Here is a 26,697-nt window from a genome sequence, read left to right on the forward strand (position 1 = left end):
ATAGGGTGAACGGTGGGAAGCTTTTTCCCAGATCAGAAGTGACGATCATGAGGGGTCACGCGCTGCCAAGTAGGGTGGTGGAGACAGACACGCTGACATCATTTAAGACTTACCTGGATAGTCACATGAGCAGCCTAGGAAAGGAGGGATACAAACGATTGTTCTAGTTGGCCCAAGGAGCGGCACAGACTTGGAGGGCCAAAGGGCCTGTTTCCTGTGCTGTACTGTTCTTTGTTCTTTGGTGGGTGTATGGAATTTACTGCCCGAGTTGCTGGTGGAGACAGAGGCCTAAGTTCTTTTAGAAGATTCCTGGATCTGCACCTTAAGTGCTGTAAACTACACGGCTCTGGGCTGGGTGCAGGAAGGTGGGATTAGAAAGGGCACCTGGGTGTCCTTGAGCTGGTGTGGAAAAGATGGGCCAAATGGCAACCTTCTGCGCTGTCACTTTTCTATGGTTCTAAGTGAGCCTGCTGGAAAATCGGGAATAATTTGGAACTCGTTCTTGGAATGCTACACATCTGCCAGATGTTCAGCATGCACCAAAACAGATTGTAAGACATAAATCAATTGCTTGAGTTAGTCAATACAAAAGTACCATGCTAGTTCAATTAGTTGCCTATTAATGTTTAATCTGTTTAGTTACTTGTTTTGATTATTTGTGCATTTTAAAATTTTAAAACATGAAAATCTTGTCCTTTTAAAATTGATTGCATTGCAGCATTGATTGCTGGGAATTTTTTTAATAAGTTATCAATCTCCATGGAAATCATAACGAGGGGAAGAATGAGTCTCGTGACAAAAAGATTGCACATTTTATAATCCATAAATCTATGTTTGGATCGTTAGAATACAGTGAATCATTTACAATGTTACTAGAGAAGAAAACCTTGAAGAAAGAATGGTCGACATGCAGATGAGGTGTAACAAACCAATCGGATTGTGCAAGCGAGAGAAAATAAAATTTGTTTCCGATCTCACAACACCCCAATGTAACAGAAGCATACACGGCAGCTCAGGGAATATCAGCACAAATCCCCTATTACTACATTCCACACAAAAAACATTTGTACCACACGTAAAATTTGTAAATATTGCAAAGTTGAAAAACAGAATTTCCTCCACTTATAATGTTCTGAATTTTTAAAATATATTTCAAAATGTCAAAAACTAAACTGCGTTCTGCTCATGCTTGAGTAAGGAAAAGCGAGTGGGCACTAAAAATACAAAACTTGGCAGTTAATCAAACTTTGACATATTCTGGCACAACTCTGTGAAAAAACACCATCTGCAAATAGCATCATTAGTTCAACATTTATATCAGAAACAAACCTTATTTTGTTTAAATAAATGGGCAATTCCACCAGTCAATGACCTCACTGCATTATTCTTTTGTTCCATCATCTTTTCCAGGTTAAGATTCATGCCTGTGACTTTAGAACAAAATGAAGTAAAGATCAAGCTTTTGCACCTTCAAAACTGTGCATCAAGTTACATTTTATCAAATGTAAGATAAGAAACAAATTTTAAGGAATCAAATAATTAAGAATTCTGCACTATTAATGGGGTTACGGGGATAGGGCAGAGGGTAAGGCCTGGGTAGGATGCTCTTTTGGAGAGTCAGTGCAAACTCGATGGCCCAAATGGCTTCCTTCTGCCCTGTAGGGATTCTATGATTAACAAAATATTAGGGTTGAAATATCCCACCTCCTTTTACAAGTGGTAACTTGCAGGGGAGGGGTATCCTTGTACCTGATGGGGATTTGATGCATTTTGGCAAGGATTTGCAATATTGTTGTAATATTGTTAATGCAGATCTGTCTCAACAGAATAAGCCAGATACAAATTAAACAATAAAGTCAGCTGCCTCTCACCACTGCTAAAGTCAAAAACTTTAGCAGTCTCACAACCTGTAGTGAAATAAACCATGAGGCCCAGCTTCATTCATTTTAATTATTTTAAAGATCAGGGATAACATAACAAAAACAATCTAAAAAAAATTGTTAAAACCTTACATAAAACACAACAAAGTTAAAGGGGGAAAAGATCAGTAAGTGATGGTGTGAACAATGACCAATCCCACCCTACTCCAACTTCTAGCCAAATCTTGTACTAAAACCAATCAGAACAGGAAGACAGGCAACAATTTTTATCTTACATTTGAAGTTTTTCACACAGAGGGTGGTGGACGAGTGGAATCGGCTGCTGTCAGTGGTGGTGGAGGCAAACTCAATAGGGTCTTTTAAGCGACTCCTGGATGAGTACATGGAGCTTAATAGGATGGAGGGTTATAGGTAGGTCTAGAAGGTAGGGATGTGGTGAGACCACATTTGGAATATTGTGTGCAGTTCTGGTCACCTCACTATAAGAAGGATGTGGAAGTGCTGGAAAGAGTGCAGAGGAGATTTACCAGGATGCTGCCTGGTTTGGAGGGTAGGTCTTATGAGGAAAGGTTGAGGGAGCTAGGGCTGTTCTCTCTGGAGCGGAGGAGGCTGAGGGGAGACTTAATAGAGGTTTATAAAATGATGAAGGGGATAGATAGAGTGAACGTTCAAAGACTATTTCCTCGGGTGGATGGAGCTATTACAAGAGGGCATAACTATAGGGTTCATGGTGGGAGATATAGGAAGGATATCAGAGGTAGGTTCTTTACACAGAGAGTGGTTGGGGTGTGGAATGGACTGCCTGCAGTGATAGTGGAGTCAGACACTTTAGGAACATTTAAGCGGTTATTGGATAGGCACATGGAGCACACCAGGATGATAGGGAGTGGGATAGCTTGATCTTGGTTTCAGATAAAGCTCGGCACAACATCGTGGGCCGAAGGGCCTGTTCTGTGCTGTACTGTTTTATGTTCTATATGTTCAGCACAGCTTGTGGGGCCGAAGGACCTGTTTTGTGCTGTAGTTTTTCTATGTTTCTTTTCTAACAATAAACAAAATATATGTCCACAAAAGACCACACTAGTAGGCCCATCATTTCAGCCTGTTTGGACGGATTTCTTCCCATCTCAGTGCCCTTGTCCAATCTCTTACCATCTACATCTATGACCATTCCGACACCCTCTGTTAGCTTAACAGTTTCTGGAACCTAAATATCTCATTTTCAACACAGACGTCCAAACACACTACACCTCCATCATCAACCAGGACAGTCTGACTGCTCACCAATTCTTCATCCCAAACAGCCCCCCATCCACCACTATTTCACTTTAAACAATCTCTCCTTTAATTCCACTTCCTCTCAATAAAAGCTGTTGCTATGGTGCCTTTTGTGCAATACATCCAATGGATTATGGCACAGCTTGGCCTTTCAAGTCCAGATCAGTGCTGTCGAACAATCTAGTCAGTTCCATTTCCCCTCTGTACCCCTGCATTTTAATTTCCCTCAAATGCCCAATCTTTTGTTTTTGAAGTTGATTTCATGCAGCAAGTTATAGGTCAATACCACTTGCTGCATGAAAAAGTTCTTCCTCATCACCAAAATCTTACATCCATCACTTCTAATCTTTCCTTGTTTCAGTACTACCTCTATTTCTAGTATATTAATGACATGATCCTGTTTAAACTTGAAAATTTCATTGACTTTACTTCTGATTTCCAACATTTTCTCACCTTCATGTGATCTACCTCTGACTCTTCCCTTCCCTGACACCACACCTTCACCACCAGCCCCAAGAGGTCAAAGAAACATAGAAAATAGGAGCAGGTGCCCATTCTGCCCCTACCAGGTGCCATCCCCGCTGATTGCTGCCCCACCTCCCCCGGGCCGCCCCTGCTGGTGGTCGCCCCCGTTGACTCCCTCCCAACAGTCACCCCGGCCGACTCCGCCCCCCCCCAACGCTCGCCTCTGCCAACCACTGACCCCCCCCCCCCAACCCCCCACCCAAGTTGCCTCCGCCCTTCCAGATATTTTTTTGCTTCTTTATTTCTTCCATCATCATGTCCTTTGCTCTTGATACACGAAGCCTTTTATTATCTGATCTTTCTTGCCTGGCACTATCACAGATCTTCCCCTTTTGATTTTTTTACCACCCCAATCCTTTGTTCAAAACTATTATATTTCTAACTTTTGCTAGAAAGGTCACAGACATGAATGTCAACTCTGCTTCTCTCTCCACAGATACTGCCAGATATGGATGGAGGGCTTTCAACAGTTTAGTTTTTATTACAAATGGAAGATGTACTTACTTTCAATCCCTCGGCTGGCAAAGTCTTTCCCATGGGCCAAGTGATAGAGATAGGAGTTATTCAGCAAAGCCTTTGAACAATAATCACAATTGTGATTAACCAGCTAATCTTGTAATATGTAAAGCACTCTAAGACATGTAAGACAGTGTACTAATACAGCATCGATTAAAAATGCAGTGTAGCGCACATTGAATAATTACTTACTTTGGAGGGGATGCATCCCACATTCAAACATGTCCCACCCAATGTATTGTTCTTTTCCACACAGACGGTCTGTAAGGTTTAAAAAATAAAGTCAACATACTGAAATTATTTTAGGAATCAGAGTTGGATTAACAGCTCTTAGTTTGACCTGAAGCTATATGAACTATGCAATAAAGAGATTTCCTTCGAGTCTGCCCGGTCATTCAATAAGAATGGCTGATTTTCCACTTCATTTCACCTTCCTATACTCCATTCCCCTTTGCTAAATTAGAATTTAGTTTTAATTATGAACAGGGTGAAATATATAGTCTATTAAAACCAACAGAAAAACTAAATACCAAAAAGTTAGAAATCTGAAATGTGTTTTATATTAAGATGGTTTAATTCAGTTCTCTAAAATATCCTATAAGAAGTGTTGTCAGATCAATTTGCTGTAGTTTGACTGGCATGAGAAGCTGAGGCTTCAGGTCACACACCACCACTTTACCTGTACATCATTTCCATAAATTAGCGACATGAAAAGTAACTGAACAATTTAGGAGGAATAATAATATCCATTGATCCAGGGACAAATCCCAGAGTTGAGGGGTGAACAGGAATAGGAGAGAAATGAGGGACAGCAGACCACAACACAATCAGGGGGAGAGGTTTAAAGGGGAACCAAGATGACTGATGATAGAACAGGAGCTGGGGCAATGGACAGCATAGGAGACCAGCAGAAAATAGCAGAAATGATAAGCTGGGAAGGGTGACACCAAGGTCAAGAGGAGTGGGACCACAGAAAAATCAATAGACAAGGATAAGGAGCTTGAAATCCAAGCTTGGATGGGTAGGAAATTAGTGGAGGGACTCTGTGTTCTGGATAAATAGGAGTTGATGGATGTTGGGAGTGTGAGCTCTGTAACTAATACACATTCCCACGACCATGGATGAAGTACAAATCTGGTTTGTGAAAGGAACATTTTTCCACACTACACATGGGATGGCAGGCCGACCCAAGGGTTGGCCTTTCCTCGATTTCTGTTGGACTCTTCTTCAGCTAACGGAAAGGCTCTCTCATGACATTGGAAATCATCTTTTGCCACTTTACCTGCCATAAACATAATGCTCCCTTTCCCATGTGCCAGCTGAGATGCCGCTTTTTTAAAAAAAAGATTGGTCTTCAGAATTCTGATTCTTTGAACTGATCACCACAAAAGTGTTTAACTGAGCTTCAGCTCACTGCAGATTACCTTTCTGCATAGCCTAGTATCAGGCATTTGTACAATGTGACCAGCCTACCATGTATCCTTTTTACAATCAGTGCCTCCATCATTACCAGAGACTCAGGTTCGATTTCAGCCTTGGGTCACTGTCTGTGTGGAATTTGCACATTTTCCCCGTGTCTGCATGGGTTTCCTCCAGGTGCTCCAGTTTCCTGCAGGTTATGTGGACCGGCCATGTTAAATTGCCCCTTAGTATCCAAAGGTGCATAGGTAAGGGGGATTAACCATGGCAAATGTTCCGAGTTACAGGGATAAGACAGGTGGGGGTGGGTGGCCTGGGTGGGATACTCGTCCAGAGTCAGTGCAGACTCAATGGGCCAGATGGCCTCCTCCTGCACTGTAGGGATTCTATTAGGCCTAGAACCTGGCTATCCAATGTCTTGTGGCACCATCAGGTTGTCATGATTTTTCAATATTGCCACTATCCTCTTGTCAATCTCAAGTGCTGAGACTTTCGACCCATTTCCTCATGACATGTGGCAGATGAAATTTAGTGCAGGGAAGTGCGAAGAGGCACATTTGGGTAGGAAGAATGAGGAAAGACAAAATAAAATGCAGAGAAGAACCGGTGGGACCATGACTGATGGATTTCGAATCATGTAATCAATAAAATCAGGCAAAACACCATTTTACCAGCAAATGCAGGTTTCACACATTTGATCTGATGGATTCAGACTTCTCCGAAATTGCTCCCCAATGTCAGGACAAGTTGCTTCAGGCACCGATAGATGTGCTTCAAAGTCTGCTATACCCAACAACTGCACTGAACAGCAGAATTAAGACAAGTAGGCTTTTTAGTTCTCTCTTGGCTGGACCTGGGAATACTGCTGAACCCCCAACAGCTCACCAAATGCTTTCACACACCACTGACTCGGAAACCATCTAACCTTCCATCCCAGATTTACAGACAGATGACAGAAGGGTGTCTGGGGCCACACGCGCAGGGAAAGTTTTGCAAATGTTCTCTGCTTGTGCATTAAATATAGGACATGGGAAGGTCTGCCCTTCTGAATGAGCCACCTCCAGTGTGAATTAAATGTCTAACACCAGAGAAAGTGCCGTCCAATCACAGCACGTATTTCCTTTTAATAAATTTCCATTATTTTAAAACTGTATTCTGCATTTCTGAGATTGCATCTTGGAGCACGGGGACGCAGGAGCACGGGGACGCAGGAGCACGGGGACGCAGGAGCACGGGGACGCAGGAGCACGGGGACGCAGGAGCACGGGGACGCAGGAGCACGGGGACGCAGGAGCACGGGGACGCAGGAGCACGGGGACGCAGGAGCACGGGGACGCAGGAGCACGGGGACGCAGGAGCACGGGGACGCAGGAGCACGGGGACGCAGGAGCACGGGGACGCAGGAGCACGGGGACGCAGGAGCACGGGGACGCAGGAGCACGGGGACGCAGGAGCACGGGGACGCAGGAGCACGGGGACGCAGGAGCACGGGGACGCAGGAGCACGGGGACGCAGGAGCACGGGGACGCAGGAGCACGGGGACGCAGGAGCACGGGGACGCAGGAGCACGGGGACGCAGGAGCACGGGGACGCAGGAGCAAGGGGACGCAGGAGCAAGGGGACGCAGGAGCAAGGGGACGCAGGAGCAAGGGGACGCAGGAGCAAGGGGACGCAGGAGCAAGGGGACGCAGGAGCAAGGGGACGCAGGAGCAAGGGGACGCAGGAGCAAGGGGACGCACATTTTGTGAATGTAGCAGGAGAGGTTGAGAAAGTTGTTAATAAGGCATCTGATATCCTACAGTTTATAGAGGCACGAAGTAGAAAAGCAAGGAAGCTATGGTGAACTTTATAAAAACACTGGGTTTGGGTTCAAATGCAGTCGTGTGCCCAATTCTGCATCCCACACTCTTAAAAAGGATGCAAAGCTTTCAGAAAACATTGACAAGAATGATTTGGGGATCAAAGGAAGCAGGAGTAACTAATTTAGCCCTTAAAGCCTGCTCCATTATTCAATAAAATCATGGCTGATTTGGTTGTGGTCCCAATTACCTGTCCCCCATAACCCTCAATTTCCTTGTTTAACAAAAATCTAACACTGGTTTGGATACATTCAATTATCCAGCTACATCTGCCCTTCTGGGAGAACTTCACAACTTAATGACCCTCAGAAAAAAATTCTCATCACCTTCATTTTAAAAGGGATCTCTTATTCTAAAATTATGGCCCCCAGTTCTAGTTTCCCCCACAAGTGGTAACATCCTCCCAGTATCCACCCATCAAGTCCCCTCAGGATTGTTTGTGTTCCGATAAGTTCACCTTTGATTCTTCTGAACTCCACTGGGTGCAGGCCCAATCTGCTCAACCTTTCTTCATAGAATAAATCCCTCATCCCAGGAATGAGCGGAGTGGATCTTTGAACTACTTCTAAGACAAATGTATCTTTTTACAGATATGGAGACCAAAACTCTGCACAGTATTCCAGTTGCATTACCACCAGCTCCATTACAGCTGCAGTACACTTGCCTACTTTTATATTGCATTTTCCTTGCAATAAATAGCAACATCCCATTTTCCTCCCTACTAACTTTTGGTGATTTGGTTAGCTCAATGGCTGGACAGTTGGTTTGTACTGCAGAATGACACCAACAACGTGGGTCCAATTCCCGTACCGGCTGAGGTTAATTCATGAAGGCCCTGCCTTCTCAACCTTGCCCCTTGCCTGAGGTGCACTGATCCTCCGATTAAATCACCACCAGTCAGCGCTCTCCCTCAAATGAGAGAGCAACCTATGGTTATCTGGGACTGTGGCGACTTTATCTTTTATAAACCTTTTTGATTATTTTCTGTACCTATGACATTTTAATAATTTATGAACCTGGACCCCCAACCTGCAAGTCTGTGTGGACCTCCAATGTTTCCAGCTTATCAATTAAAAGTTCCCCTGATTTTATCCTTTTTGGGTCCAAAGTGGATGACCTCACATTTGCTTATGCTGAAAATGAATTTACATAATTTTGCCCATTCATTTAATCTATCAATTTCTCTTTATAATTCCACCTTTCCTACTTATAATACCATCTTTGTATCATTGATAGATTTGGATGTGTGGCTTTCATCTAAACATGATGTCAATTTATATTTAACTAGCTATTCTTCAACTTACCTTAAATCCCAACTGTGCAGCCTTAATGGCAGCAACATACCCTCCTGGCCCCGAGCCCACCACTGTGACATCGGCATCAACTGGAATGAGAAACAATACCTTTAGCATCGATACAATACACTGATATCCCAATACCAGGCTGAGTGCCTGACTCATACACTGTCTGACATATATTGGAAGGAGACGAGCAAGAATGCGGCTGTAGAGTAGGGAATGATGGAATCCAGTTCACAAGAAGTAGGAACATGATAAGAATTTTGAAGCACGACAAAATGAACAAAAAGTTACTTAATAACATGCATTTCTGTAGATTACAATTGAGTACAATAAACAACTGCTTAATAACCTAAAAGCAAACTAAATACATCTAATCAGTATAAACTGATCTTAAATTTGCTCTGCATTAAAATGCAAATTTAATAAGATAAAAATCACTTTCCCAAAATAAATCTCATTTGTGAGTAGCGATATATGTCAAACATGTTATTGCCAAATAATTCAAACACCGATTAAGATGATGCTACTTAGAAGATTCCTTTTTAAGGGAGGATTTATTTCCGAAATACCTGCCAAGCTACTCTTTTTAAATAGAAGGAATTTATTTAAACAGGAACCGGTGTTTCGGAGATGTTTTCTGGTCTTGAAATTTCTCATGTGAAAACCTGATGCAGCTGAGGGGACTGACTGACTGTGCCGGTCTCAGATTATTCAGGTGTCACTACCACAATGTTCACAAATATATAGACTACAACAAAGCCATTACCTCAAATGTATGAACCACACTTTTAGATTAATAAGGTTATTTTAACTTTTGTTATTGATAAATTAACATGGAGCGATAAATTGTTATACTGGGATCAACTGGCTGCCACCAACGAGCACTGACCATTCAATAAATTGCTGAGGTCTTGACACCTCTGACTACAAATGTTACACTCACATAGGGATTGCACAGCAAACTAGCAGTAAATTAATCTCAAAGACGTACATTAAACTTGTTGAAAGACAGCCAAGTGGTCTCAAATGGACACTGGACATAAAGTCTGATTTTTTTCCTATTGAACTAGTTCCAGCAACTATAGACCTGAATCAGGTCTGAACACATCCCAGGAAAAGCCATATGGTGACAAGTAGACGCATCGTGATAAGAGCTTGACAAGAGGCGGCCGAATTCTGGACCTTACTTCATGCGCTCCTGATGAGTCAGTTTATAGCTGACCTTAGAACTGTCCAAGTAGCAAAGAATGGAATTATTCTCATACGAACATCTTTAAGATACAAAGGACTGAATTTTCCAAGTTCTTTGAGGAAATAACATGGCTGTGGATAAAGGGGAATCAGTGGATGTACTGTACTTAGATTTCTAGAAGGCATTTGATAAAGTGCTGCATCAAAGGTTACTGTAGAAAATACAAACTGATGGTATAGGGAATAACATATTGACATGGATAGAAGATTAGCTAGCTAACAGGAAGCAGAAAGTAAGTATAAATTAATCTTTTCAAGTTGGCAAGACGTAATGGGTAGTTTGCCACAGGGATCAGTGCTTTAACCTCAACTGTTGACAATTATAGAAATGACTTGGATGAAGGATTGGAGGTTCATTCACACATTTGCTGATGACACAAAGATAGGTAGGAAAGTAAGTTGTGAAGTGCACATAAGGAGGCTACAAAAAGATATACGCTGGAATTCTACTGCCTCGCCCATCATAGAATCAGAGCCGGCAAGGGGCTCTCCATTGACCTCGGGCAGGAATTTCCAGTCTCTCTCAAGCGAGGCTGTAAAATCCCGCCCATAGACAGGTTAAGTGAGTGGGCAAAGATTTAGCAAATGGAGTATGTGGGAAAATGTGAAATTGTCCGTTTTGGGAGGAATAATAAAAAAGCATATTATCTAAATGGTGAGAGACTGCAGAGCTCTGAGATGACCCGAGTATTCCAGTGCATGAATCACAAAAGACCAGTATGCACAAACAGCAAGTAATTAGGATAGCTAGCAGAATGTTATTGTTTATTGTGAGGGAAATTGAATACAAAGATAGGAAGATTATGCTTCAGTTGTACAGGGCACTTGTGTGACCACATTTGGAGTACTGTGTACAACAGTGGTCTCCTTATTTATGGGTGTAAATGTGTTGGAAGCAGCTCAGAGGTTTATTAGACTAATACCTGGAGCGGGTGGGTTGTCTTATAAAGAAAATTTGACAGGCTAGGCTTGTGTCTGCTAGAGTTTAGAGTAAGAGGCGACTTGATTGAAACATGGGATCCTGAGGGGTCCTGACAGGGTGGATGTGGAGAGAATGTTTCCTCTTGTGGTAGAATCTAGAACTAGGGGGTCACTGTTTAAAAATTAGAGGCTAAATGGGTAAGTGGTGATTTTTTTTCAGTCAGAGGGCCATGAGTCTTTGGAACCCTTTTCCTGAAAAGGTGGTAGAAGCAGTCTTTGAATATTTTTAAGGCAGAGGTGGATAGATTCTTGGTAACCAAGGGGTGAAAGGATATCAGGGTTGGCAGGATGCAGATTCAAGGTTACGATCAGATAAGCCCATCGAGTCTACTTTGCCATTCAATCATTGCTGACGTTTCTTAACCCCATTCTACCACCTTTTCCCCGTAACCTTTGATCCTCTTACCAATCAAGAACCTATTTATCACTGTTTTAAATACATGATCTTATTAAATGGTGAAGCAGGCTCGAGGATTGAATAGCCTACTGCTCCTTATTCAAATGTTCATATGTAATTTAAGTTGAAAGATTCCAAAGCCACAGAGAGAAGGTAAGTGTGTGGCAGGTGGGTGGGTGAATGGGTAGAGTGGCAAGGTGGTGGGGAGTCTAAGGGTCTAATGAGGGGGTGCAGTGGTGACTCAGGGGTCCAGTAGTACAGCTGCACAAGAGCTTGAACCAGCTTTAATCCTTCTAAGCTTTCCTTCTAACTGGTGAGTTGGAATCATCCAAAGTCTCTGACTTTAACTCAAACATTTCAGAGGATTTTGAACATGGGATTTGCTCATTGTATCGGGAAAAAGATACAAGTCTGGTCACGTACCAACTGATTCAAAAACAGCTTCTTCCCAGCTGCCATCAGACTTTTGAATGGACTTACCTTGCATTTTGATCTTTCTCTACACCCTAGCTATATCTGTAGCTCTACATTCTGCATTCTCGTTTCCTTCTCTATGAACGGTATGTTTTGTCGGTATAGCGTGCAAGAAACAATACTTTTCACTGTATGCTAATACATGTGACAATAATAAATCAAATCAAACAATGTCTAAACCTCCCCCATGATGCACTGGGGGACTCCTTGGAGGTCTCCCCACACTGTCTACATGGGAATTCTCCAGGGAATCGGGGGGTTGGGGTTGGGGGTACCTCCAGGGGAAGATCAAGATCTGGGCCAAATACAATCACTAAAGGTGGTGCCATAGATCATAAAAAACACAAACTAAACACTGGGCTTTATTTCTGGAGGAGTAACACTGAAAAACAAGACGGTTATGTCAAATCTGTTGATCAGACCACATTTGGAGGACCGCGTGTAATTCTGGTCACCATAGTATAAAAAGGATATAGAAGCACCAGACAGCGTGCAGAGAAAATTTACAAGGATGATTCAAAAATGTGTGGGTACACATCAGCTGGGTCTCTTCTCAAAAAAAGGTTGAGGGAAGATTAATTAGAGGCCTTTCAAATTCTGAAAGGTTTTGATGGAGTGGGTACAGAGAGAGCGTTTCCTCTGTGGGGAAAAGCATAACTAGAGGCCATCAATTAAGATACTCACCAAGAAATCCAGTAGGGAACTCAGAATAAATGCCTTCACCCAGAGAGTGGTGAGAAAGTGGAACTCACTGTCGCAGGGAGTGAGTAAAGTGAATAGTATAAATGTGTTTAGCCAATGAAGTAGATGGGTTACAATGGTGGATAAGGAAAGATGACAGGTGGCTTGAATGGAGCATGAACACTGGCATGGACTAGGTAGGCCGAGTCGCCTGTTTCTGTTCCACATATCCTGTGTAGGATGTGCTTAGTCAGCATGAGGGAAAAAGCTTCCAAATTCATCAACGTACAGTCAGTCTAGTTTGTTGGGAACTGAGAAGAGTATTGACAAAGTGCTTTAGTTTTAAAAGCAGCACTTATTGAACTGTCTAACTTTATTTCCAGGAACCTATGCTTAATTCCCAGTACACATTCTTTACTTGTGCACAGTATTTTCCGGTTCCCTTTTGCAAATTATAATCATTTTCCATTAGAATCAAATTTTAATTGCAAAAGTCTTAGTGAACTATCAGTGGCTGAAATTACAAAGATTAAAAAGCGCAGCAAAGTTAGTGCCCACCAGCAGCTCAGAAACTAATGGAAGGGGAGAAATTCACACCTAACAGGGTCTGAGTGCACGTACCATACCTGGTGCAACATCGGCGTAGGTTCGCAAAGTGATTGCTGAAAGGCCCTGGAGTCTGCGACAAGCATGTCCAGTCTGCATTCAGAAAAATACAATTTCAGTAAATTTTAAATAGAAACCAGTGATAATATAATGGAACATATGAGGCCACATTCTGACTCGGGTCACAATCATTTTATCAAAAATCCTTGACTACAGAAGGTGCAGACGGTCTAGATTTTAAATCAAAATAAGCATGGGTTAGGTCTGTGAGATGACATATAAACACTGAAAAACTTTCATAGAAACAGAGAATCCACACAGTGGAAAAGGAGGCTATTTGACTCATCGAGCCTGCGTCAACAACAATCCCACTCAGGCCCTATCTCCGTAATCCCAGGTACTCTGCTAATCACCCCTGGCACGAAGGGGCAATTTCACATGGCCAATCCACTTCATCATAGAAACCCTACAGTGCAGAAGGAGGCCATTCGGCCCATCGAGTCTGCACCGACCACAATCCCACCCAGGCCCTATCCCCACATATTTACCCGCTAATCCCACTAACCTACGCATCCCAGGACTCTAAGGGGCAATTTTTAACCCGGCCAATCAACCTAACCCGCACATCTTTGGACTGTGGGAGGAAACCGGAGCACCCGGAGGAAACCCACGCAGACACGAGGAGAATGTGCAAACTCCACACAGACAGTGACCCGAGCCGGGAATCGAACCCAGGACCCTGGAGCTGTGAAGCACCAGTGCTAACCACTGTGCTACCGTGCCGCCCACTTAACCTACTAAAATGGGGAGATTTTCATATAAATTAATTATGCAATCTACATTCCTGCTGCATAATTTTACAAATACTGAATGCATTCAGGTTTGCCCATCTGCTAGCAGCAATAACTCAGTATGCCAACACATTAGAGAGAACAACACCGGGGTGGTGCCACTCTGTGGGGGTGGGGGAGGAGGGGGCACGGTCTCCGGGAGGCTCTGGGGCCACAGCCACCCCCCCCCCCCCCCGGGCCCTCTCCCCATCACTGCACCCAAGCTCCCCCTCACTGACCCCGCCCCCCTGCGCTCCCCTCCCCTCCCACTCCACTGCCCCCGGACCCCCTCCACTGTACCCGGGCGCACCCCGCTCCACTGTACCCGGGCGTCCTCCCCTCCACTGTATCCGGGCGCCCCCCCCCCCCCCCTCCACTGTACCCGGGCGCCCCCCCCCCTCCACTGTACCCGGGCGCCCCCCCCTCCACTGTACCCGGGCGCCCCCCCCCTCCACTGTACCCGGGCGCCCCCCCCCCTCCACTGTACCCGGGTGCCCCCCCCCCTCCACTGCCCCCGGGCCACCCCCCCCCCTCCACTGCCCCCGGGCCACCCCCCCCCCCCCTCCACTGCCCCCGGGCCACCCCCCCCCCTCCACTGCCCACCCCCCCCTCTCCACTGCCCCCCCTCTCTCCACTGCCCGCGGGCCGCCCCCCCACTCTCCACTGCCCGCGGGCCGCCCCCCCCCTCTCCACTGCCCGCGGGCCGCCCCCCCCTCTCCACTGCCCGCGGGCCGCCCCCCCCCTCTCCACTGCCCGCGGGCCGCCCCCCCCCCTCCACTGCCCGCGGGCCGCCCCCTCCTCTCCACTGCCCCCCGCCCCCCCTCTCTCCACTGCCCCCCGCCCCCCCTCTCTCCACTGCCCCCGCCCCCCCCTCTCTCCACTGCCCCCCCCTCTCTCCACTGCCCCCGCCCCCCCCTCTCTCCACTGCCCCCCCCCCTCTCCACTGCCCCCGCCCATCCCCTCTCTCCACTGCCCCCGCCCCCCCCTCTCTCCACTGCCCCCCGCCCCCCCTCTCGCCACTGCCCCCGCCCCCCCTCTCGCCACTGCCCCCGCCCCCCCCTCTCTCCACTGCCCCCGCCCCCCCTCTCTCCACTGCCCCCGCTCCCCCTCTCTCCACTGCCCCCGCCCCCCCTCTCTCCACTGCCCCGCCCCCCCTTCTCTCCACTGCCCCCGCCCCCCCTTCTCTCCACTGCCCCCCGCCCCCCCTCTCTCCACTGCCCCCCGCCCCCCCTCTCTCCACTGCCCCCCGCCCCCCCTCTCTCCACTGCCCCCGCCCCCCCCTCCCCTCTCCACTGCCCACCCCTCTCTCTCCACTGCCCACCCCTCTCTCTCCACTGCCCACCCCTCTCTCTCCACTGCCCACCCCTCTCTCTCCACTGCCCACCCCTCTCTCTCCACTGCCCACCCCTCTCTCTCTCCACTGCCCACCCCTCTCTCTCTCCACTGCCCACCCCTCTCTCTCTCCACTGCCCACCCCTCTCTCTCCACTGCCCACCCCTCTCTCTCTCCACTGCCCACCCCTCTCTCTCTCCACTGCCCACCCCTCTCTCTCCACTGCCCACCCCTCTCTCTCCACTGCCCACCCCTCTCTCTCCACTGCCCACCCCTCTCTCTCCACTGCCCACCCCTCTCTCTCCACTGCCCACCCCTCTCTCTCCACTGCCCACCCCTCTCTCTCCACTGCCCACCCCTCTCTCTCCACTGCCCACCCCTCTCTCTCCACTGCCCACCCCTCTCTCTCCACTGCCCACCCCTCTCTCTCCACTGCCCACCCCTCTCTCTCCACTGCCCACCCCTCTCTCTCCACTGCCCACCCCTCTCTCTCCACTGCCCACCCCTCTCTCTCCACTGCCCACCCCTCTCTCTCCACTGCCCACCCCTCTCTCTCCACTGCCCACCCCTCTCTCTCCACTGCCCACCCCTCTCTCTCCACTGCCCACCCCTCTCTCTCCACTGCCCACCCCTCTCTCTCCACTGCCCACCCCTCTCTCTCCACTGCCCACCCCTCTCTCTCCACTGCCCACCCCTCTCTCTCCACTGCCCACCCCTCTCTCTCCACTGCCCACCCCTCTCTCTCCACTGCCCACCCCTCTCTCCACTGCCCCCCGCCCCCCCTCTCGCCACTGCCCCCCGCCCCCTCTCTCCGCTGCCCCCCGCCCCCCCTCTCTCCACTGCCCCCGCCCCCCCCTCTCCACTGCCCCCCGCCTCCCCTCTCCACCCCTCTCTCCACTGCCCACCCCTCTCTCTCCGCTGCCCCCCCTCTCTCCACTGCCCCCCGCCCCCCCTCTCTCCACTGCCCCCCGCCCCCCCTCTCTCCACTGCCCCCCGCCCCCCCTCTCTCCACTGCCCCCCCCCCCCCCTCTCTCCACTGCCCCCCGCCCCCCCTCTCCACTGCCCCCCGCCCCCCCTCTCTCCGCTGCCCCCCGCCCCCCCTCTCTCCGCTGCCACCCGCCCCCTCTCTCCGCTGCCACCCGCCCCCCCTCTCTCCGCTGCCACCCGCCCCCCCTCTCTCCGCTGGCACCCGCCCCCCCTCTCTCCGCTGGCACCCGCCCCCCCTCTCTCCGCTGGCACCCGCCCCCCCTCTCTCCGCTGGCACCCGCCCCCCCTCTCTCCGCTGGCACCCGCCCCCCTCTCTCCGCTGGCACCCGCCCCCCCTCTCTCCGCTGCCCCCCCTCTCTCCGCTGCCCCCCCTCTCTCCGCTGCCCCCCCTCTCTCCGCTGCCACCCGCCCCCCCTCTCTCCACTGCCCCCCACCCCCCTCTCTCCACTGCCCCCTCTCTCCACTGCCCCCCCTCTCTCCGCTGCCACCCGCCCCCCCTCTCTCCGCTGCCACCCGCCCCCCTCTCTCCGCTGCCACCCGCCCCCCCTCTCTCCGCTGCCACCCGCCCCCCCACTCTCCGCTGCCACCCGCCCCCCCTCTCTCCGCTGCCCCCCGCCCCCCCTCTCTCCGCTGCCCCCCGCCCCCCCTCTCTCCGCTGCCCCCCGCCCCCCCTCTCTCCGCTGCCCCCCGCCCCCCCTCTCTCCGCTGCCCCCCGCCCCCCCTCTCTCCGCTGCCCCCCGCCCCCCTCTCTCCGCTGCCCCCCCTCTCTCCGCTGCCCCCCCTCTCTCCGCTGCCCCCCCGCCCCCCCTCTCTCCGCTGCCCCCCCGCCCCCCCTCTCTCCGCTGGCCCCCCGCCCCCCCTCTCTCCGCTGGCCCCCCGCCCCCCCTCTCTCCGCTGGCCCCCCGCCCCCCCTCTCTCCGCTGCCCCCCGCCCCGCCCTCCGCTGCCCCCCGCCCCCCCCCTCTCTCCGCTGCCCCCGCCCCCCCCTCTCTCCGCTGGCCCCCCGCCCCTCCCCTCTCTCCGCTGGCACCCGCCCCCCCTCTCTCCGCTGGCACCCGCCCCCCCTCTCTCCGCTGCCCCCCCTCTCTCCGCTGCCCCCCCTCTCTCCGCTGCCACCCGCCCCCCCTCTCTCCACTGCCCCCCACCCCCCCTCTCTCCACTGCCCCCTCTCTCCACTGCCCCCCCTCTCTCCGCTGCCACCCGCCCCCCCTCTCTCCGCTGCCACCCGCCCCCCCTCTCTCCGCTGCCCCCCGCCCCCCCTCTCTCCGCTGCCCCCCGCCCCCCCCTCTCTCCGCTGCCCCCCGCCCCCCCTCTCTCCGCTGCCCCCCGCCCCCCCTCTCTCCGCTGCCCCCCCTCTCTCCGCTGCCCCCCCTCTCTCCGCTGCCCCCCCTCTCTCCGCTGCCCCCCCTCTCTCCGCTGCCCCCCCTCTCTCCGCTGCCCCCCCTCTCTCCGCTGCCCCCCCTCTCTCCGCTGGCCCCCCTCTCTCCGCTGCCCCCCCTCTCTCCGCTGGCCCCCCTCTCTCCGCTGGCCCCCCGCCCCCCCTCTCTCCGCTGGCCCCCCGCCCCCCCTCTCTCCGCTGGCCCCCCGCCCCCCCTCTCTCCGCTGGCCCCCCGCCCCCCCTCCGCTGCCCCCCCTCTCTCCGCTGCCCCCCGCCCCGCCCTCCGCTGCCCCCCGCCCCCCCCTCTCTCCGCTGGCCCCCCGCCCCTCCCCTCTCTCCGCTGGCCCCCCGCCCCCCCCCTCTCTCCGCTGGCCCCCGCCCCCCCCTCTCTCCGCTGGCCCCCCGCCCCCCCCCTCTCTCCGCTGGCCCCCCGCCCCCCCCTCTCTCCGCTGGCCCCCCGCCCCCCCCTCTCTCCGCTGCCCCCCCTCTCTCCGCTGCCCCCCGCCCCGCCCTCCGCTGCCCCCCGCCCCCCCCTCTCTCCGCTGCCCCCCGCCCCCCCTCTCTCCGCTGCCCCCCGCCCCCCCTCTCTCCGCTGGCCCCCCGCCCCTCCCCTCTCTCCGCTGCCCCCCGCCCCGCCCTCCGCTGCCCCCCGCCCCCCCCTCTCTCCGCTGGCCCCCCGCCCCTCCCCTCTCTCCGCTGGCCCCCCGCCCCCCCCCTCTCTCCGCTGGCCCCCCGCCCCCCGCCCCCCCCTCTCTCCGCTGGCCCCCCGCCCCCCCCCTCTCTCCGCTGGCCCCCCGCCCCCCCCCTCTCTCCGCTGGCCCCCCGCCCCCCCCCTCTCTCCGCTGGCCCCCCGCCCCCCCCCTCTCTCCGCTGGCCCCCCGCCCCCCCCCTCTCTCCGCTGGCCCCCCGCCCCCCCCCTCTCTCCGCTGGCCCCCCGCCCCCCCCCCCCTCTCTCCGCTGGCCCCCCGCCCCCCCCTCTCTCCGCTGGCCCCCCGCCCCCCCCTCTCTCCGCTGGCCCCCCGCCCCCCCCCTCTCTCCGCTGGCCCCCCGCCCCCCCCCTCTCTCCGCTGGCCCCCCGCCCCCCCCCTCTCTCCGCTGGCCCCCCGCCCCCCCCCTCTCTCCGCTGGCCCCCCGCCCCCCCCCTCTCTCCGCTGGCCCCCCGCCCCCCCCCTCTCTCCGCTGGCCCCCCGCCCCCCCCCTCTCTCCGCTGGCCCCCCGCCCCCCCCCTCTCTCCGCTGGCCCCCCGCCCCCCCCCTCTCTCCGCTGGCCCCCCGCCCCCCCCCTCTCTCCGCTGGCCCCCCGCCCCCCCCCTCTCTCCGCTGGCCCCCCGCCCCCCCCCTCTCTCCGCTGGCCCCCCGCCCCCCCCCTCTCTCCGCTGGCCCCCCGCCCCCCCCTCTCTCCGCTGGCCCCCCGCCCCCCCCCTCTCTCCGCTGGCCCCCCGCCCCCCCCCTCTCTCCGCTGGCCCCCCGCCCCCCCCCTCTCTCCGCTGGCCCCCCGCCCCCCCCCTCTCTCCGCTGGCCCCCCGCCCCCCCCCTCTCTCCGCTGGCCCCCCGCCCCCCCCCTCTCTCCGCTGGCCCCCCGCCCCCCCCCTCTCTCCGCTGGCCCCCCGCCCCCCCCCTCTCTCCGCTGGCCCCCGCCCCCCCCCTCTCTCCGCTGGCCCCCCGCCCCCCCCCTCTCTCCGCTGGCCCCCCGCCCCCCCCCTCTCTCCGCTGGCCCCCCGCCCCCCCCCTCTCTCCGCTGGCCCCCCGCCCCCCCCCTCTCTCCGCTGGCCCCCCGCCCCCCCCCTCTCTCCGCTGGCCCCCCGCCCCCCCCCTCTCTCCGCTGGCCCCCCGCCCCCCCCCTCTCCACTGGCCCCGGGGCCTCCCGGAGACCGGGCTTCCCCCCTCCCACGAACGCCGATCTCTGACGCCTGGAGGCAGTCGCGGCCCTGGTGAGGGTGGGGGGCCCCGGGGTGGGTGGGGGGGCCCCGGGGTGGGTGGGGGGGCCCCGGGGTGGGTGGGGGGGCCCCGGGGTGGGTGGGGGGCCCCGGTGGTGAAGCAGTTGCCGGGGCTGTCAGTGGAATGAGGATGGGTGTGGGGGGGCCGGGCTGACCTTGAGCAGTTGCCGGGACATCAGATTCCAGCTTCGCATCGTCCCCGCCATAACCCGGAAACACGTCATCGCCCTGACCAGCACACACCGCGGCTCCGATTGGCTGCGGCGGAAGGGGCGGTCTCAGAGCATTCCCATGATGCTCAGAGCGAGACTCCTCCCTGCGGTCAGAGCCAGCAATCCCCATGGCAACCCTCCAAATCCCCATGGCAACCCTCCAAATCCCCATCCCTCCAAATCCCCAACCCTCAAAATTCCTATCCTTCAAAATCATCATGTTCAAATGCAACACAATCTGGATAATATCCAGGCTTGTGCTGATAAGTGGCAAGTAACATTTATGCCACACAAATTCCAGGCAATGACCATCGCCAATAAGGGACGCTCTAACCATCGCCCTGTTGGAGGGTCTGCTCGTTTTGGTCTGTGATGTGTAAGTACTGATTTGGAACTTGGCTTTCATGGAGGGCATCTGCCTTCTTAACAATAGTTCAGAGGTCCCTTACAGCACAGACACTGTACACAGATGCAGAGTTCTCAAACAGCGATGGTTTATTCAAAGCTCATACATGCAGGTAGATTGCTACTCCCAAGACCATTTGCAGAGCAATCTGACAATGTTGCACAAAGCTTGCATATTTATTAAGTCCTTGTCACACACACCTTAATCACCCTTCAAAAGTACATCATGTGCTATTACAGTTTTCAAAAATAAATGCAAAGTTATCTAACCACATTATCTCTTGACCACATCATCACTTGACCACATTATCTCTAACTATAAGTTGCAGCATATTGGAAAGCATCTGCATGTCATTTGTTATAGCAAAATTGCCTTTCTGCTGACATTTTGGTTTGCTGTGTCCTACCGACTCAACACTATTCTACCCTTATTATCTTTTCCTTTGATTGTTAACTTCTTGTTTCCCATATTCAGAATTTTCCTTCAACAACCCCATGACATTTAGTGGTGTTACCATCACTGAATGCTGCACTGCCAACATCCTTGAGATTACCATTGACCAGAAACTCAACTGGACTCATCACAAAAACACAGTGGCTACAAGGATAGGTCAGAGGCTAGGAATACTGTGGTGAGTAACTTACCTCCTGACTCCCCAAAGCCTATCCACCATCTACAAGGCACAAGTCAAGAGTGTGATGGAATAATTTCCACTGGCCTGGGGGTGCAGCTCCAATAACACTCAAGAAGCTTGACACCATCCAGGACAAAGCAGCCGCTTGATTGGCACCACATTTACAAACATCCACTCCCTCCACCACTGATGCTCAGTAGCAGCAATGTGTACTATCTACAAGATGCACTGCAGCAATTCACCAAAGATCCTCACTCAGCACCTTTCAAATCCACAACCACTTCCATCTAGAAGGACAAGAACAAGGGGGACTCTAACCTTGTTCTGGGAGGGAGGGGAGGGGGTGATGGTCGTGGTACGGGAGATGGACCGCACGCTGTTGAGGGCCCTGTCGTCAACTGTAGGTGGGAATCCATGGTTGAGGAAAAAGGAGCGCATATTAGAAGCACCACTTTGGAAAGTGGCATCATTGGAACAAATACGACGGAGGCGAAAGAGCTGAGAGAAAGGGATGGAGTCCTTACAGGGATGTAAGGTGTGAAGAACTGTAGTCCAGATAGCTGTGGAAGTCAGTGGGCTTGTAATGGATATTGGTAGATAGTCTATTGCCGGAAATAGAGACAGAAAGGTCAAGGAAGGGAAGGGAAGTGTCTGAGATGGACCAGGTTAAGGCAATGGAGGGGTGGAAACTGGAAGCGAAGTTGATGAATTTTTCGAGATCTGGATGAGAGCATGAAGCAGCACCAAAATAGTCATCGATGTACTGGTGAAGGAGTTGTGGGAGGGGGCTTGGGTAAGCCTGGAACAAGAAATGTTCCACATACCCCATAAAAAGGCAAGCATAACTAGGACCCATGCGGGTACCCCACTGTTTAAACTCTCCTCCTATGTCAACCCTTTCATCCCCGGAATCAATCTGGTGAACCTCCTCTGAACTGCCTCCAATGCTACTACCACAGCCTTCCTCAAATAAAGAGACCAAAACTGCACACAATACTCCAGACTGGTCTCACCAACACCCTGTGGTACCCTGTGGTAAGCCACTGGACACTGGCTTCCGGTCACTGAGGTAGTCCAAAGATGTGCGGGTTAGGTTGATTGGCTGTGCTAAAATTGCCCCTTAGTGTCCTGAGATGCATAGGTTAGAGGGATTAGCGGGTGGATATGGGGTTAGGGCCTGGGTGGGATTGTGGTCGGTGCAGACTCGATGGGCCAAATGGCCTTTCTGCACTGTAGGGATTCTATGATTCTATGATTCTAGTCTTCTGTCATCACTCTCTGTCTTCTGCAACTGAGCAAATTTTGAATCCACTTTATCAAATTTCTTAGTAAGTCTCCCATGTGGGACTGTCAAAGGCTTTTCTGAAATCCATACAAACTACATCAACTGCATTGCCCTCATCTACACACCTGGTCACCTCCTCAAAAAATTCAATCAAATTTGTTAGGCATGACCTCCTTTTGACGAAGCCATGCTGACCTAATTAAGCCTTGCCTCTCTGAGGGACATAGATTCTCTCCTTCAGAATGTTCTCCAATAGCTTCCCTACCATTCATGTGAGACTCATTGGTCTGTAGTTCTCTGGCTTATCATTGCAACCCTTCTGAAATAGAGGAATCACATTAGCTGTTCTCCAGTCCTCTGGCACCTTCCCATGGCTGAGAAGAATTAAGAATTTTGGTCTGAGCCCCTGCAATCTCCTCCCTTGTCTCCCACAGCAGTCTGGGACGCAGTTCATCTGGACCTGAAGATTTGTCCACTTTTAAGCCTGCCAATAACTTGTCCTTCCCTATGTCAATTTGCACGCACTTTCTCTCCCTAAATTCCATACCTTCATCCTCATTCCCTTGGGTGAAGACGGATGTGAAATATTCGTTCAACACTACCGATGTCCTTTGTATCAATTCACAGATTGCCCCCTTGGTCTGTAATGGGCCCTACACTTTCCCCCTTGGTCTGTAATGGGCCCTACACTTTCCCCCTTGGTCTGTAATGGGCCCTACACTTTCCCCCTTGGTCTGTAATGGGCCCTACACTTTCCCCCTTGGTCTGTAATGGGCCCTACACTTTCCCCCTTGGTCTGCAATGGGTCCTACACTTTCCCCCTTGGTCTGTAATGGGCCCTACACTTTCCCTGGTTATCCTCTTCCCATTGATTTACTTATAGAATATCTTCGGATTTTCTCTGCTTTTACCGTCCAGAGCTTTCTCATATCCCCTCTTTGCTTTTCTAATTGCATTTTTAAGCTCCACCTTGCACTTTCTGTACTTCATTAGACTCACTATACTCCCTAAACTCTACCCACTATATCCCTCTAGTTGTTTGGTGGTCTATAGTACACTCCTGGTAGTGTGACTGCCTCTTTTTTGTTCCTTAGCTCAAGCCGAATGGTCAGCCCCAAAGTCTATTGACTGACGGAATTTTTGATAGAATTTGATAGAATTTTTTGAGGAGGTAACTAAGTGTGTTGATGAAGGTAGGGCAGTTGATGTCATATACATGGATTTTAGTAAGGCGTTTGATAAGGTCCCCCATGGTCGGCTTATGATGAAAGTGAGGAGGTGTGGGATAGAGGGAAAGTTGGCCGATTGGATAGGTAACTGGCTGTCTGACCGAAGACAGAGGGTGGTGGTCGATGGAAAATTTTCGGATTGGAGGCAGGTTGCTAGCGGTGTGCCGCAGGGATCAGTGCTTGGTCCTCTGCTCTTTGTGATTTTTATTAATGACTTAGAGGAGGGGGCTGAAGGGTGGATCAGTAAATTTGCTGATGACACCAAGATTGGTGGAGTAGTGGATGAGGTGGAGGGCTGTTGTAGGCTGCAAAGAGACATAGATAGGATGCAAAGCTGGGCTGAAAAATGGCAAATGGAGTTTAACCCTGATAAATGTGAGGTGATTCATTTTGGTAGGACAAATTTAAATGTGGATTACAGGGTCAAAGGTAGGGTTCTGAAGACTGTGGAGGAACAGAGAGATCTTGGGGTCCATATCCACAGATCTCTAAAGATTGCCAGTCAAGTGGATAGAGCTGTGAAGAAGGCCTATAGTGTGTTAGCTTTTATTAACAGGGGGTTGGAGTTTAAGAGCCGTGGGGTTATGCTGCAACTGTACAGGACCTTGGTGAGACCACATTTGGAATATTGTGTGCAGTTCTGGTCACCTCACTATAAGAAGGATGTGGAAGCGCTGGAAATAGTGCAGAGGAGATTTACCAGGATGCTGCCTGGTTTGGAGGGTAGGTCATATGAGGAAAGGTTGAGGGAGCTAGGGCTGTTCTCTCTGGAGCGGAGGAGGCTGAGGGGAGACTTAATAGAGGTGTATAAAATGATGAAGGGGATAGATAGAGTGAACGTTCAAAGACTATTTCCTCGGGTGGATGGAGCTATTACAAGGGGGCATAACTATAGGGTTCGTGGTGGGAGATACAGGACGGATATCAGAGGTAGGTTCTTTACGCAGAGAGTGGTTGGGGTGTGGAATGGACTGCCTGCAGGGATAGTGGAGTCAGACACTTTAGAAACATTTAAGCGGTTATTGGATGGGCACATGGAGCACACCAGGATGATAGGGAGTGGGATAGCTTGATCTTGGTTTCAGATAAAGCTCGGCACAACATCGTGGGCCGAAGGGCCTGTTCTGTGCTGTACTGTTCTATGTTCTATGACGGCCTGAGTTTTAAACTCCCTGCTGCTCCTTTCTCATTGCGCAAGCCTCCACTCCCCTAATAAGGGAGCTCATGTTCTACGAGGCCCACAGGGACATCTATTGATGATCCCCTGTGGCCATCATAACACTTTGAATCCCTAAATCTCCCCTTTGACTCGCGCAGTTCTGACACTGATTTACCTTCCAGTAGTTATTCCAGTCCTCCTTTGCTAAATCACTTCTCAGCTCAGTTAAAGTAGCCTTGTCCCCATTTACAACTTTAACTGTTCTAATTTTGTTCTTTTCCATAATGATGTTAAAACTAACTGAATTATGATCACTGCCATCAAACTGCTCTCCCACTGTCACACCTTCCACCTGCCCAGCTTCATCTTCTAAAATTAAGTCCTGAACTCCACCCACTATTGTTGGACTTGCGACATACTGGCGAAAACATTCTCCTAGCTCTCTCCGTGGGCCTCATTGAACATGAGCTCCCCTATTAGATGAGTGGAGACTTGCTCAATAGGAAAGGAGCAGCAGGGGGTTCTAAAGCCAGTTGGCTACACTCAGGCCAGCAGTCGATAGACTCGGGACCAATTTGCAAGTGGCTACCAGTGTAGCCACTGAACGGCGCTCTGATACCTCTAACTAAAGGGTGATTGGTGACAGAAGAATGGTCTCTGTAAGATTATTACACCATCATTTTATCCCTCTCTATCTTGTCTGAGAATCCTGTTAACAGAAATGTTGAGTTGCTATTCCTGCCCCTCTTTAAGCCATGTTTCAGTATTGGTGTAATATCAGACTGCCACATTTCTATCTGTACCCTCAGCTCATCTGCTTTATTTTTATACTCCTTCCATTTAAGTATATATTCTTGAGCACTGCCAAACATTTAAAATATTTTTAAACTTTTATTTCCTCTGTCTTTCAGACTCACCCACTGATTCTCTGCCATCCTCCTTCCCTGTCCTCCTCCCTGTGCCTCCCCTCCCCCCTCCACCCCAGGTACCTGGAGATCAGCATTACCAGTTCAGTGACATACACCACTGGGCCATAGGAACCCACTTTCCTTAGCATTCCTTAGCATTGATGGACAGGCCATTTATGCCCAGGTACTTGGTATTGTGATACTTGGTATAGTTGATATTGTGAGCCTAGTCAAAGAGAAAAAGGAAGCATTTGTCAAAGCTAGGAGGCTGGGAACACACGAAGCAAGTGTGGAATACAAGGAAAGTAGAAAGAAACTTAAGCAAGGAGTAAGAAGGGCTAAAAGCGGTGACGAAAAAGCATTGGCCAGCAGGATTAAGGAAAATCCCAAGGCTTTTTATAAATATATAAAGAGCAAGAGGGTAGCCAGGGAGAGGGTTGGCCCTCTCAAGGACAAGGGAGGGAATCTATGCGTGGAGCCAGAGGAAACGGGCGAGGTATTAAATGAGTACTTTGCATCAGTATTCACCAAAGAGAAGGACTTGGTGGATGATGAGTCTGGGAAAGGGTGTGCAGATAGTTTGAGTCATGTTGAGATCAAAAAGGAGGAGGTATTGGGGTTCTTGAGAAACATCAAGGTAGACAAGTCCCCAGGGCCTGATGGGATATACCCCAAAATACTGAGAGAGGCAAGGGAGGAAATTGCTGGGGCCTTGAGAGAAATCTTTGTATCCTCACTGGCTGCAGGGGAGGTCCCAGAGGATTGGAGAATAGTCAATGTTGTTCCTTTGTTTAAGAAGGGTAGCAAGAATAATCCAGGTAATTACAGGCCGGTGAGCCTTACATCAGTGGTAGGGAAATTATTGGAGAGGATTCTCCGAGACTGGATTTATTCCCACTTGGAAATAAGTGGGTGTATTAGTGAGAGGCAACATGGTTTTGTGAAGGGGAGGTCGTGTCTCACGAACGTGATCGAGTTTTTCGAGGAATTGACAAAGGTAATTGATGAGGGTAGGGCAGTGATGTTGTCTACATGGACTTCAGTAAGGCCTTTGACAAGGTCTCTCATGGCAGACTGGTGCAGAAGGTGAAGTCGCATGGGATCAGAGGTGAACTGGCAAGGTGGATACAAAACTGGCTCGGTCAAAGAAGACAGAGAGTAGCAGTGGAAGGGTGCGTTTCTGAATGGGGGGCCGTGACAAGTGGCGCTCCTCAGGGATCAGTGCTGGGACCTT

General features: G+C 51.7%; 1 protein-coding gene across 1 annotated transcript in view; it reads right to left on the bottom strand.

Moving 5' to 3' along the window:
• Positions 1–19,900, bottom strand: part of dld (deltaD) — a 66,385-nt gene extending 46,485 nt beyond the window's left edge. Inside the window, exons 1-6 of the mRNA XM_078235148.1 lie at positions 19,786–19,900; positions 13,189–13,261; positions 8,782–8,861; positions 4,392–4,460; positions 4,188–4,257; positions 1,330–1,430 (exon numbers count right to left, since the gene is read on the bottom strand). Coding sequence (XP_078091274.1) covers positions 1,330–1,430; positions 4,188–4,257; positions 4,392–4,460; positions 8,782–8,861; positions 13,189–13,261; positions 19,786–19,854 — 462 coding nt within the window. The 5' untranslated portion in view covers positions 19,855–19,900. The remainder of the gene's footprint in view (positions 1–1,329; positions 1,431–4,187; positions 4,258–4,391; positions 4,461–8,781; positions 8,862–13,188; positions 13,262–19,785) is intronic.
• Positions 19,901–26,697: the final 6,797 nt, after the last annotated feature.

Source organism: Mustelus asterias, chromosome 19 (genome assembly GCF_964213995.1).
Source record: "Mustelus asterias chromosome 19, sMusAst1.hap1.1, whole genome shotgun sequence".
Lineage (NCBI taxonomy): Eukaryota > Metazoa > Chordata > Chondrichthyes > Carcharhiniformes > Triakidae > Mustelus > Mustelus asterias.